The sequence below is a fragment of the Pyxicephalus adspersus genome, chromosome 11 (genome assembly GCF_032062135.1).
Source record: "Pyxicephalus adspersus chromosome 11, UCB_Pads_2.0, whole genome shotgun sequence".
In the NCBI taxonomy this organism is placed as follows: domain Eukaryota; kingdom Metazoa; phylum Chordata; class Amphibia; order Anura; family Pyxicephalidae; genus Pyxicephalus; species Pyxicephalus adspersus.
Genome location: NC_092868.1, coordinates 17,247,917 through 17,261,770, shown reverse-complemented (window position 1 = coordinate 17,261,770; position 13,854 = coordinate 17,247,917). Strand labels below are relative to the sequence as shown.

At 38.3% G+C, this 13,854-nt stretch overlaps 1 protein-coding gene across 1 annotated transcript in view; it reads right to left on the bottom strand.

Moving 5' to 3' along the window:
* Positions 1–13,854, bottom strand: part of LOC140341043 (osteoclast-associated immunoglobulin-like receptor) — a 76,872-nt gene that overhangs the window by 25,980 nt on the left and 37,038 nt on the right. The window contains exon 2 of the mRNA XM_072426554.1: positions 4,521–4,556. Within this exon, the coding sequence (XP_072282655.1) occupies positions 4,521–4,556 (36 nt within the window). The remainder of the gene's footprint in view (positions 1–4,520; positions 4,557–13,854) is intronic.

Below are 13,854 nucleotides of genomic sequence, written 5' to 3'. Positions count from 1 at the left end.
GCACAGGTTTTCCAGGATCATGTCATGATGCTCATATTCTGCGTCAGACAGCTCTCTACCAGAAATTCATCTCTGGAGAAATGCCTGAGAGCTGGTTAATAGGTAGTGTATAATGTTGTTACTGTAATACAACTAATAGTAGTAAAATGATAGAGACACCCATTATGTTACTATGTCCCTTTGCATTGTCAGAATCCCAGGCTATGACCTATATTGCATTAATGTCATATTTTGTGCTAACATCTAATTTAGCAAATAGTTGATAAATATTGTACAATATTGGGAGCATGGGGGAAGAATTAACTTTCAAATATTCCCAGAAGCCCCAGTATAATTACTATTTACACAGCTGACAGTACTTCAGTGTGGTAGTCAGTAGTAACAATGTCTCCTAGCAACCAAAAAGCAATAAAGTGACCTAAGAGCATAACCCTTAACAACTTTTGTAAAAAAAACTCTAGTGTTACACTGCATTCACAGAACACTTACAATATCAAGAACTAACACTTATTATGTTTGTCTTTTTACAGCTGAAAAAGGATACGGTCAGCTTCCATGGCTTATGACAGCTGTGCGTCACCCCTGGTCTGAACCAGAGCATAATTACAACAAGGCTCTGCATAAAAGCCAAGGGGTTATGGAGCACGCCATAGGGCTGCTAAAAGCACGGTTTCTGTGCTTGGCGCGGCCCAGTGGTGAGCTCTTGTACGCACCACGGAAAGCTGCCCGAGTTTTAATGGCATGCTGCGTCCTGCATAACCTGTGGTTGCACCATGGTAATACCTGGGACATTCCTGAGGAATTCAAGCCAGATGTGCACCAACATCCTGCCTCCAGCTCCCAAAGCACAGCAGAGGGCCGTTGAGTCAGGGACTTATTGCTAATGTCTTTGCATGTGAGTATTTACATATGTTTACAATGCATGCATTACATATCTCAGCACATCATGTTTGGGGTACAAACCAACCTAGGAGTGTAAGTCAAAGCAAGCACACTTTAATCGTTTGGAAAATGAAATAGCAGACATATTTGTGTAAGATCTGGACCTTTATGTGAAACTTTACAAAGACACATTGCCAAACTAGAGCAATTTAGTGCAGATTGGGGCAAACATTGCTTTTGCAGCCAGAAAAGCATGGAAAATACAATCCAGCACCATGTAGTTACCACTAAAGCATGATTAACCATCCTGCCTAACACATCCTAATAATGTAATCTATTTCTCTACAGGGTGATAACATCCCTCTGCTGTGCTGTCAAGCCTCTGGAATGTCACATCACAGAATACTGTACATTCGTAGATGATATTGCTTCCTGTTAAAGGAGAAATCCACCTTTATGTTCCTCCACTCCCAAGCTGATGTGAGGAAGTGAATATATAGTGGGCCAAAGTCTAAAATGGCATTGAAACCTTCAGAAACACTGTACTGTAGACTGGCTCAGTGCACAAATTAGGTTTGAAAGGACTCCCTTTCTAAAATATATAGAGTGTCCAGGAGCCTCGTTATTCTTGGCACAGCCAAGCTTCTCTTGGTTTTACCTTTCAGAATAAAACAAGAGAATTTTACCTTTCAGAATGACGTACAGGTAATGGATGACCTAATGGGACAGGCATAAATGACTTTTGACATTCTGGTCATTGGTTTGAGGAGCAAAAAAAAATGAGTTTGTTGGCACAAAGCAATAAAATATGTTTGGCACTAAGTTAAATTGTCACCGGAATTTTTCAATACAAAATTACTAATATGATTAGAATCAAGTAAACACATAAATAAAGAATACTATCTGGTATATAAGAGTGCTTGACCCTGCTTGTGAGCTTGGCAATCGTTGTGGTTTGATGTTGTGCTTGGCAATCTGGAACTCTTTCCATCACCATCAGGTGTGTTAGAATGAGTATGCACTCAGCTGGACAACTAATTGAAAACAGTTTGGACAGCAAGTGGAAGTGTGTTTGTATAAAATACGGCTAAGATCAGGCAGCACAGCACAGCACAATGACAACAAACCCATAGCACTACCACAAATGAACGGAGGAGTTGTGTGGCAGCAAATCAACATGAGTGCAAATGTCAGAGTAATAAATATGTACATAATACATTCATAAACCAATATGTGACAATGACACTTTGAAAATGGGACAAAGGCAATCGGGGTTCAAGTAGCAGTTTGGAGTGGAAAACATGCTATTAGTTTTAAAAAAATGACAAAACATTGCATAAGATTTGGTAAACACCATCCAAGCAAACTTACTTGATGACCCCCCCCCAAACCAGTCCAGTTAGTAATATTGAAATTGCATATGTATTTATATGCATTTAAATGTATTTTGACATACACACACAAGTGAAATCACTAAATGTTATTTGATACATCTTTGGCAACAATCTTTTTTCAAATATTTGCTTTCTATCAAGCCAAACTACAATGAAATTTTAATTAGATCACAAATGCTTGGTGACAATTTTTTTTACAATTCATACTATTGTGTGATGACATATTATGAAGTGTTAACTAGTATATATACAGCTTGATCTAAATTAGTTTGCAGTGTTGCAAAGCAAACTAACTGTTTTCAAAAATTTCAAAAAATTTCAAAACTGTTTTCAAAAATTTGAGTGCAACAAATGTAACAATACATCAACTAATTTTGTGAATGAGTACAATGTAACAAAAAAGAGTAGCACTTACCCAAAAGAAGATGAAGCATTAAAGATTCAAACTGACCTGTAATGGACTGTAGATGCGCACAGAACAGGGACCAGGTGTGCGCTAATTAATTGCTATGACCTCACCATTGACAGAGCTTAACAGATCCTGCTTAATTGCGCAGCTGCAAACTAATCGCCTTAATTGCCGAATTCGCGACCCCTATTGCTCATTTATCAGGGCAGGAATCCGGCTGGCAAATGAAGGCGCGTGTACTAGCACTCGGCTGTGGTCCGCGGAAAAACACCTTGTATACTGGTGCGTAAATACGCGCATTAAGTGTACGCACATTTCATTGATAAATTAGGGCCATTGACCCTAAAGGATTGCCCAAGTCCAGTGGTTTGAAATTATTTAAAATAGAATAAATACCGAAGTTTAGCGGCCTAACTTGCGTTGCCTTTCATGGCATCACCATTCCTCAAAAAGCTCTGCATGCTCGTGACCGGAATGTAGTGGAATAGAAGAGATGATGGACCACTTTCTGCACCAATGCTCTTCAGTGTAGAAGTTTACAAAAGGTTAAAAAGGGTATAGGTATTTACCCTCTATGTCACAAGAATTACACAGTGTGGGTATATGGAGCATTCAAGACTCACTCAGACTTTGATTTCTATACACCTTTTGTAGTTTGGTGGTCTGATACCACTTTTAGACTAAGTACACACGTGCAATGATAATCGTTCCAAATGATCAAGTAACGACGATTCGTTTGATAATCATTAACAAAAAAGTGCACAATGACTGGCCAACGATGCTGATGAATGAGGAATGTTGCTGGAAACGAACGATCGCCCTGGCGGATCCGTTTGGGCGACAATCTTCACTATCAATTGTGTGTACGTTCAGTGGTACACTTCCTCCAGTACGCGTCACTTTGTGCATCCTTCAAATGATTGTATCTATTGTGCGTACATTATTGGTAAATATGTTTGAATATTGTTGATCTGTTGTTAGTCGTTTGTTTTCTAACAACAATTATTGAACGTGTGTACCTAGCTTTAGAATAGATGGTATCAGTTATCCCTTTATAAAAGCAATCCTTTATCAAGCATTCCAGCAATCCTTTGATTGGATGTATGACTGCAATGACTAACAAAAAGGCTAATGAGATGGTAGAAGAAAAGGTAAAGTTTGAACCTCTTTGTATATTTTTAATTGTATGTTTGATCTAAGACCATGAGTTCTAAAGATCTTTTTCATAAACTTAAATGCTGGCACACGGCTTGTTTTCTCATGGTATACTACTGTGAAAAAAAATGTGAGAGTAATAAATGTACTTATGGAATTTACAAAGGGTTGTGTAGTATAAAGCTCTATTTATAAAACACAGAATCAGACATTCCCTGGTGAGAATTTTCCAGGTATATGTGTTTCAATTGCATTTCCTGATTTCCACCAGGGAATGTTTTAGGGATGTCAAAATCCCTGTTTTATAACGGTAACTATTTAAAGTGTATATATACTCATTCACTGACATCTCATATGGTAAAAGGTGTTTATAATATTTTAAAAATCTGCATAATATTTTTCTTGGGATCCAACTATAAATATCAAACACTCTGTTCCTCTCTCCCAGTTGTGCTTCTATGTTGCCACCCTATCACAAAAGATTCCAATGGAGACTACAAGTGGCCATTTCAACAAACATACATACAATATACATGCATACATACTGTATATTATACAGTCATTAATTGTTGTCAGTATCAGAAAATGCCATCTCCACTACTTCACATGTACATTATTGACTAATGAAGTATTTGGCACTGAATGTAATAAGACAGAAAGATATTTAATTTTATACTTACCCTGAGCATCATTTTCTATCATGAGCAGAATGCAACCTAAAATAGATAAATATGTTATTGTTTTAAATCTAGGAATTAAAAAGAAATATATATTATTTGCAAAAGCCATGTAAGAGAAAAAAAAATAATTTGACTAAATTAAGGAGTACAGTTGAATCCAAAATCTGTGCAACAGTTGTGTATGTAAATTCACAGCTATGCAGATGTGTACATAAGATAATTAGGTTGAAAACGTGTCCATTAAATTGAAAAAAAAACTTCTTGCATCCTTCAAATCCAAAACCTGTGAAGTGTTGCTATGTAAAGTACAAATAATTTCTGATCTCTCAGTTAATATGGTTTAGGTTGATCTGTAAGGGCAATAAATCATTGCCTAAACAAACATTCTGCACTGGTATTTTCTTATAATTTACAGCTGCCTTGGGCCCGTCAACTAATAACGGGTATTACATACCTGGTGGAGATCTTGGGGTCCCCTTATTAAAGGGCGCTTTCAGATTCCAAAGTCCTGCTTTTAAAAGCCTCTATTTTTTCAATAGAAGCTTTCATAATATGTGTTAACTTGTAAAAAACGGCTAAAAACACCTCTATTGACATCAATTGAGGCCAATTTATATTTTTGAGGCTTTTATTGATGTTTTCAAGCATTTAAAAACACCTTGATTGAAAGGTTTTTAATTTTTAAAACTCAGCAAGGAGGGTTATCCTTAACACTCAAAAACATGCCTAAAGGAAATGCCCTGGTGTAGACTAGCCAGCGTTTCCAGTGTTTATACATTCTTGAAAACACAATTGTGGTAAAAATGCTGTCAAACGCGGCACAGAAATTTCCAGTGTTTTCCAGTGGCTTAAAGGCAAGCTTCAAACATTGGCTTTAAAGCCTCAGGTTAAAGGCTGGGGAAACAGTCCATGAAGACCCAGCCTTATCCTCCTTTATAACCTAATATATTGTGAGATCTTCCACCTTCTGGAAGAGTAATTAAATTGTTGCATGAGTCACACCAGTTGGACTCTTTGCTTGTGGGTAAATTGATCTATTTTAACTGACTGCCTATTAAGCAAAAGACTCTTTAAAAAGTTGTCTTTTTTGATTAGTGCACTAACCTTTAACATACCACTCATTATCCCAGTTAGATGTGTATATTATTTACATATTTTAAACTCTCTTGTTTTTACTCATGTGCATCTTTACTTTGAAATTCCCCCTAGATAAATCAATTTTACAAACCACTCAGGGAGTAATGGTTTTTTGAACAGTTGATTCAGAGACCAATGTAAGCAGAAATTCATCACCAGCTTTACTTACTCCAAGAAAAGTATTTTCTCTTCCAAGTTACAAAGTACAGGTATCACACTAGCAGTTAGAGAAAGTAAACCTTTAGCAGGGTTGGTAACCATCTGTTTTGGTTGGCAATTTCGGTTGACAATTTTGTAAAATTGAATAGAATTTTTCTACCTTTTGCAATTTTTTTTTGGGTGGTAACAAGTGGCAGTAAAAACAGCATTCCGTTTTCTGTTTTACCTGCAATCAGTCATTGATGAGTTTGGGTAGTGCTGGGATGGGACAGCAGTGATGTCAGGACACAAAACATGTTTAACTCGCTAAGGCCAAGCTATGTGAAGAGGAGGACAACACAAATGAAGGAAGAATGAACCATGGAGGACTCCCTTCTGCTTAGGAATATCTTCGTGACCACCCACCAGTGATCATCACACCAAGTGGAGTTCTCCTTCCCACCTTTCAGTTCTTAGCTTCACTCCAACTGGGCCTCCTGCCACATCTAGATTGAGGGAGGACCCACCACAATCCATTTGCTATCAAGGCAGCCACTAGCAGGATACTGAGCATGCAAATACATGTTCAACCAACACAGCAGTAAGTCTTTGTCTCCCAAACTCTGACACAGAATGATCAGCCAGTCCCACACAGATAGACAGCTACACGATTGCCACATACACCCCCTCCATCCACCCCACAACTCAACTTGAGTCAGTCAATAAGGCAGATCAGCAAGACAGAAAAATGAATAGGAATACAATGGTTCTGGTATGCATATTAGTAAGGAATTGTGAGGAAAAATCAAAGACTGATGGATATAGATGATAGGCATAAGTAATGTGTGTTAATGTTTGAGAGAAAGGAAAGAAAATAATGATGGGAGTAGAAGAGTAGATAATAGCAAATTGAGAATAGCTATGAGAGAACGGAAGGGTAATAACAGACACTATAGGTTAATACAATGGCCCTTGTTATTTCAATGGTTTTGTGAATTTTAAAGACAGGCCTTTGGGATACAAATGGCATCATAGCAGGGCACTCCTTCAGTTCCACACGTTTCACAGACCTTTTTGTATTGGTCAGGTTGCTTTTCCTAAATTCATGTGCTAACCAGTCTGCTTGTCCTACCCTATATTCCTTACTTTTAGATCAAGTTAGCTATCTATCTACAAGCACCACAACTGTGACAACAATAGCAGTGTCAAACTCAGGACCCATTGTGATAGACTCCTGCTGGATCAGGGGATCTTTGGAGTTGTCTATATCACCCACCTCGCACTCCTCCACAGCCAGCAGCAGCATCTGTGATCAGAAATCCTATCCGCTGTCCACGTCCTGGTCTGAGTTATGTGGCTCCCTGAGAACTGCCCCTTTAGCCTGGAAGAGTGCTCCAGCACTCCCTCTGGTGGTGGGTTCTGTTACCTGCTGTTCACATGATCCTCATTTGCCACATGCCCCACTTCCTAAAGGAAGTAACTGGGAGCAGGAAGTTGCCGAAACAGGAGTTCTTCTAGGCTCTGCTTCCTGTCTTCATTCCTTGATCCTGCTTCTGACTTTTTGGTATACCAACCCTGGCTCTGTCTGACTACTCCTGACTGCGGCCTGCCCAGACCTTTGGCTCTGTCTGACTTCTCCTGATTGGCATCTGTACTGACCTTTGGCACGACTGACATCAGTACAATCTGAAAATACCTAAATTCCAATATCCATCTTCCAATATCAATTTCACTCCAACTCCTGGTTTCTCCAACTTCTGCTGCTGCTGAGGTCAAAGAAGTGGCGTTGATAACGGAACACTGACAGCCAAGGTTTAGACAAAAGCCATACTAATTCTTTCACCAAAGAAAAAGGAACAATTTGACATATTTCTTTTTAACTTAATTTAAAGTGGAACAATGGGTTCAATTTTAAAGCTTTGCAATCAGGACAGGTTTTATTGCAGAAATGAACAGGCAATGTCCATGTCCATTCTGCAGTAAAACATATCACCTCTCTGATTGTTTCCTTAAATCATACCTATCACTAAATTTTTTTACTTTATAACTAGGTAGATAACCCTGTATATAACATAAGAAATGTGTTTTTTTTTTCCTAAATATTTTTCTTTTAAATAAAGAAGGGGAGACCAATGAAGACTAAATGGGAAGCCCCCAGCCTCCTGGTCTAGGGTTTAGTTCACATTACCACATTTGCAAGCCATTTTAAGTTTGTTAACATTGAAACATATAGTTCTTTTTTTGTCTTTTTTCCCCAGGCTCCATGCAGGCATCTTTAATTTTGAATTTTTTTGAACAGTTTAAATTTAAAAAATGTGAAAAAAACCCACAATGCTTTGTTAGCCTTTGCAGCCACATACAAATGCCCAAAAAAGCCTAGCAGCTACCGCCTGTTATCATTCCTGGATGCTTTGTGGTTTCCAGTAAAAACTCTGAAATAGTAAATGCCATATTTTTGTCATCACTAATGTGAACTAAACCTGCATTTTTACGGTACATCTATTACACTATTAAGCCCTTTGAACTGTTTACATTCTTTACAAAACATGAAATACTAGGTATTGGAGTCACAATGCACAGGCACTGGACATTTGGGGCATAATACATAGACAATAGAAAAATGTGATGTAATAAAATACGGGGGGGGCATTAAAAAGCTAACACAATTATTGGTGTAAGTGGACACGTGTGACACAACTGGAAGAATTGGGTGCACTAAATTTGTTGAGTTGCCCAAGTTTTTTTTGACCACCCAACTACAACAACAGATTACAGTTTTTCAGAGGAGCCAAAAAGAAAGAGGCATGTGGTATGGATGCAGAGCAACTAGTGCACAATGTAGACACTATCAAATAACTTGTCGTCTCAATGATCGTTATTTTGTTTTTGATACCGAGAACTTGGTTTGATCAGGAAATGTGAACTATCATATTTATTAAAAACACTAGCTTCTCTGTAATTGAGTGGTTGTTATGACAGATATTGTGACAAGTGATTTTCTGGGTGTGTTTATTCCTAGTTTGTAACATTGAAAAATCACTATCTGTAACAAAAATCCTAATGCAGAGCAGATAACTGTAAATGTGGGAAGGTAACAATTAAAAAGGTCTTCAGAAACAGACTTGGGTAGAGTATTTATTCTCCTGTTGCACACTGGTAAGCTGTTTATATGTTTAGTAGTTTATACTGAACAGGGCAGCGCTTTCTCTAAACCACAAAAATGATGACTTGCATAAAAATATTTCCTTATGGGCGTGGCTTGGCAAGATGGCTGTCTAATCACGGAGCTCTCCTCAGGGGGTCCCCCTCACGCTTTGCAATTTTTATGCCCCAAAGAAAATTTAACCACACCTTTTTAGTTGTTGGAGATTTGGCATTTTCTCCTGCACAAGATAGGCTTGCTCTCCACAATGCCTCTCCTCCTTCATAGGTGATACAACAATCTCGAGTTTTCAGACAGTTGATTCGCAGGCACCAACTTTATGATAATTGGTGGATTCACCATCCCACTGGGAGACAGTTTTCTTTCTACTCTCTCCCTCACTGCACCCACTCCTGAATTGATTAAATTTTCACTTACCTTCTGTTGTTACGGAATAGTGTGTCTGCAAAGATTCCCCCTATTACTTGGTCTGACCATGCTCCGCTTACGTTAGATGTCATGTTTTCCTCCGCTACCATTAGGGTCTGTCATAGGAGGATGAATGATTTCTTGCCTAAAAATGAAGGTACCAAATGAGCTCTTACACAAGGGGTGCAACAATATTTTCAAGAAAATATGGGTTCAGTGGCACATAAATCTACTCTATGGTAGGCCCAAAAGCCGGTGTTCCGAGGGCACTGTATATCCCTGAGTTCCCACCTTAAGCCAGACTCCAACCTCCAGCCCTCTATTGGTGCGCAAGCACTACGTGTTGCAGAGGCAAAATATACTGGAAACCCTACTTTGGGCCTCCTGCAGGAGATAACCACTCTTCAGTCTAAATTGCAGGCCTTGGATTTAAGAAAAGTTAGTTGGATGATGCAAAGAACCTGTCAACTATACTACCATAGGGTAATAAGGCTGATACCCTGCTTGCCCGTAAATTGAGGGATATGCAGGCTGGCTCTTCTCCTATGGCTGTGAAGGATGAGAGGGGAGTGTTGAGATATGATCCCTCCCATATTGCCTCACTTTGAGACTTATTATACTGACCTTTACAAATATGTTCACCAAACCCAAAGTTCCTTTGGGAGGAATTTGCAGCCAAAAATATTTTCTTATCTAGAGGGATTAGACCTCCCACAACTTAAGCCGGAATATTTGGAGCTACTGAATACCCCCATGACTGAGGAGGAAATTAATAAAACTATTCAGCGGCTACCATCGGCTAAAGCCCCAGGTCCGGATGGCTTGCCCTATTTATATTATAAAACTCTCCTGCCGGATCTTTTACCACATCTCCTAGTTCTGTATAACGATTTTTTGAAAGGTAAACCAATCCCTCTGTCCATGTTGGCCTCCCATATTACGGTTGTGCCTAAACCTGGGAAAGACCCAATGGAACGCTCAAATTACAAGCCTATAGTGCTTTTAAATTCAGACCTAAAGATTTTTAGAAAAATTTTAGCTACAAGGTTGTCAAAATTCCTCCCCTCTCTCATCCACAGGGACCAGACGGGTTTCATACCCTTTCACAAGGCTAGTGATAACACACGAAGAGTGGTAGACATTATTGATATTATAAATAAGAGGAGGTTGGCCTCTTTAGTACTCAGCTTAGATACTGAAAAGGCGTTTGATCACCTTAGTTGGCCGTTTGTTTTCTGTTCTGCATAAATATGTTTTTACAGGGCCCTTTGTTAAGGCGATCGAGGCATTGTACAAATCCCCTTCAGCCTCAGTTAAATTACCCCACGCTTCATCTGCTACATTTGCCATTAAGAATGGTACTCGACAAGGGTGCCCTTGTCCCCCCTACTCTTTGCCTTTTGTATTGACCCCTTGGCAATCTCAATAAGGTCTAATCCGGACATTCAGGGCGTCCGACTCAGGAGGAGCTCCTATAAAGTATCCCTGTATGCAGATGATGTTCTTTTAACTTTGACTGAACCAGTCACCTCTCCCCCAAATTTATGGAAGGAATTACATACCTACGGTGAGGTATCGGGATACAAGATTAATGCTTCAAAAACAGATGCGTTACCTCTCCACATACCGACCCCGCAATTATTGGCCCTACAGAACTCTCATTCTTTCATGTGGAAGGCCCTTTCACCTTAATATCTGGGTGTCCAGATTACTTCTGCTTATGCCAAACTCTACTCACATAACTTTCCACCATTATTCATAGAACTGCAGTCTCTCTTAAGTAAGTGGACCAATCATCAGCTCTACTCTACTACCGATCTGAATACATGAATTCAGGGGATACGTTTTATGGAGTATCTCATGGCCCTTATTCGGGACAGTATGGTAAAATTTGAGACCACCTGGGAAGTCTGGGACCATTACTACGCCCAGATGCCTGTATGACCCTCTACTTGTTTTTCTGTTTTATTTTTTAATGATAAACACCATATGTAATCCTATGTCCTTGCCCCCCTCCCCCCCCCCCCCCCCCCCCTTCTCTGCCCCACCTCTCCATCTCCTTTTTGCTCTGTTGCTGTTTTGCCTGCGTTATTGGCTACTGTTCCTTTGTATAGTATATACATATATATACTATATCACAACATGTTATGTTTTTTTTATGCAAAGTTTATTTGAGCATACCTCTCGCAGTGATGTACATAACTGACTGAAGAGTTGTGGGTTTCCTATTATTTTGCACTCATTTGTTATTTATTAATATTTTTCTTGTCTGTATTTTTGTCTAAAATTTCAATAAAAATACAATTAAAAAAAAATAGTTCCTGAAACATAAAGTTTAATTTGTTAATTTGTTTTTTTTGTGGTTTACGTCTCTGTTGGTAAAAAAAAAAAAATTCAACATTTGAAATGTTATGAATGCCTAAAGCCCAACTGGGAAACTAATGCCCCTCCCAATGCCCCCCCCCCCCCTCTTCTCCATGAAACTGCTTTGGTAGTACGTTGTAGTTTCTTTTTAATATATTTCTTCTTATCCTTTCCCACCAGTCCCATGACCTACTGGGTATTTTCTTTCTCAGTCAGTGTTGCAGAGTTATGGAGAGCAAAACTTATGTAATTACATAAAATACACATTACATAAAAAAATGCATCATTTTTGTGGTTTAGAGAAAGCGCTGAACTGTTCAGTATAAACTACTAAATATATAAACAGCTTACCAGTGTGCAACAGGAGAATAAATACTCTACCCAAGTCTGTTTCTGAAAACCTTTTTGATTGTTACCTTCCCACATTTACAGTAATCTGCTCTGCATTAGGATTAATGTTACATTTTAAATGCAGATAGTGGTTTTTCAATGTTACAAAATAGGAATAAACACACCCAGAAAATCACTTGTCACAATATCTGTCATAACAACCAGTCAATTACAGAGAAGCTAGTGGTTTTATTAAATATGATAGTCCACATTTCCTGATCAAACCAAGTTCTCAGTATCAAAATCAAATTACCGATCATTGAGGCGACAAGTTATTTGATAGTGTTTACTTTGTGCACTAGTTGCTATGCATCCATACCACATACCCCTTTCTTTTTGGCGCCTCTGAAAAACTGTTCAAACATTTTGATCAGGGCTGCTTAATTCTGGATGATGGGGGTCCACACATCACTCTAGTGTTTCTCTAACAGACAGATGTAAAATGAAAATCCTGGCCTGTTTATGACCCTTGAGGACTGGAGTTGGACAGCCCTGATTTATCTGAAACATTTTATCATGTTTTTATCATTTTAAGCAGCATTTAAAAGTCATTTTTCAGCATTGAAAAGTTACAATCTTCTCAACTTACTCACTTTCCAAAACTGACTTGGTATATATTTCTTTTTAAATTATATAATGATTTTTTTTCTCTAGACAATATATCCTTACCATAGTCCCCCTTATTGAGAGCTTCTGTATGACTGCAAAATGGTGGTATGAGAGGTTTAAAATTATTTAAACCACCTTTTTTAATTTTTCAAAACTTCCACTATATTTTTATCACTATATTCACTATATAATTATATATAATCAACAAAAAGTCAATTGTGATAAGAACATGTGACTGACACATTTATGTAGTTTATCAAGTTAGGCAACAAGTATTGTAATGAATTCCTTCAGGATCTTTTCTGATCCTGTCTAAAATTCTGACATTTATTATGAGTTGGGATATGCGATTTTGGCTAATTTTGCCAATGTCTTCCAAAATTTGTGAATGTTTTCAGTGAACTCCATTTAGGTTTATAGGACGTGAACTTTGGAGTTTAATTTTTTTGCAAACAACTGTCAAAAAAACACTGCCACAGGGGACATGTGCCAATCAAAATAAATAAATCACAAACTAAAAAAAATGCTGTTTAGCAGGGAGACCTCAAGAACTCTTACAAATTATAGCAAGATGGCAACATCTACATGCTTGCTGAGCACCCAAAATGTTTTTTTTTACATTTTTACAATTTTACAACTGAAAAACATTAAATAAACATATGTGATTAACAGAAAAACATCTGGTTAAATAAATACATAAATAAGAACACAGTAGCCTTCGATCAATTTACCAACCAAATCCGAGGTGCTGGCGTACTTGCGCCGAAGTCATTAACTGAAGCAATCTCACCAATAGGTATGCGCAGCCCCGGCAGTTTCACACTGGCGAGCTTGCATTAAACTCACTGTTCCCCTAAAAAAGCATTCTTTCTAATGGCACATATATTACCCTTAGCCCTAAAAAAAATGTTTTGTGCAGTTCAAATGTTTAAAACATCTATATGCGCTAAAAAATAAGCATATTTTAAAATGACTTATTTCTTTCCTGTTAGGCAAGAGTTAACTGAGTTCAGCTCCTCCACATAGGCGCCTATCAAAACGCTTACGATGCCTGATCGGAGGAGCCGCCTGCAGGTAAATATTGCGACTTTCCACAGGCTAAACCTCGGCTTTGCCATTGGACTA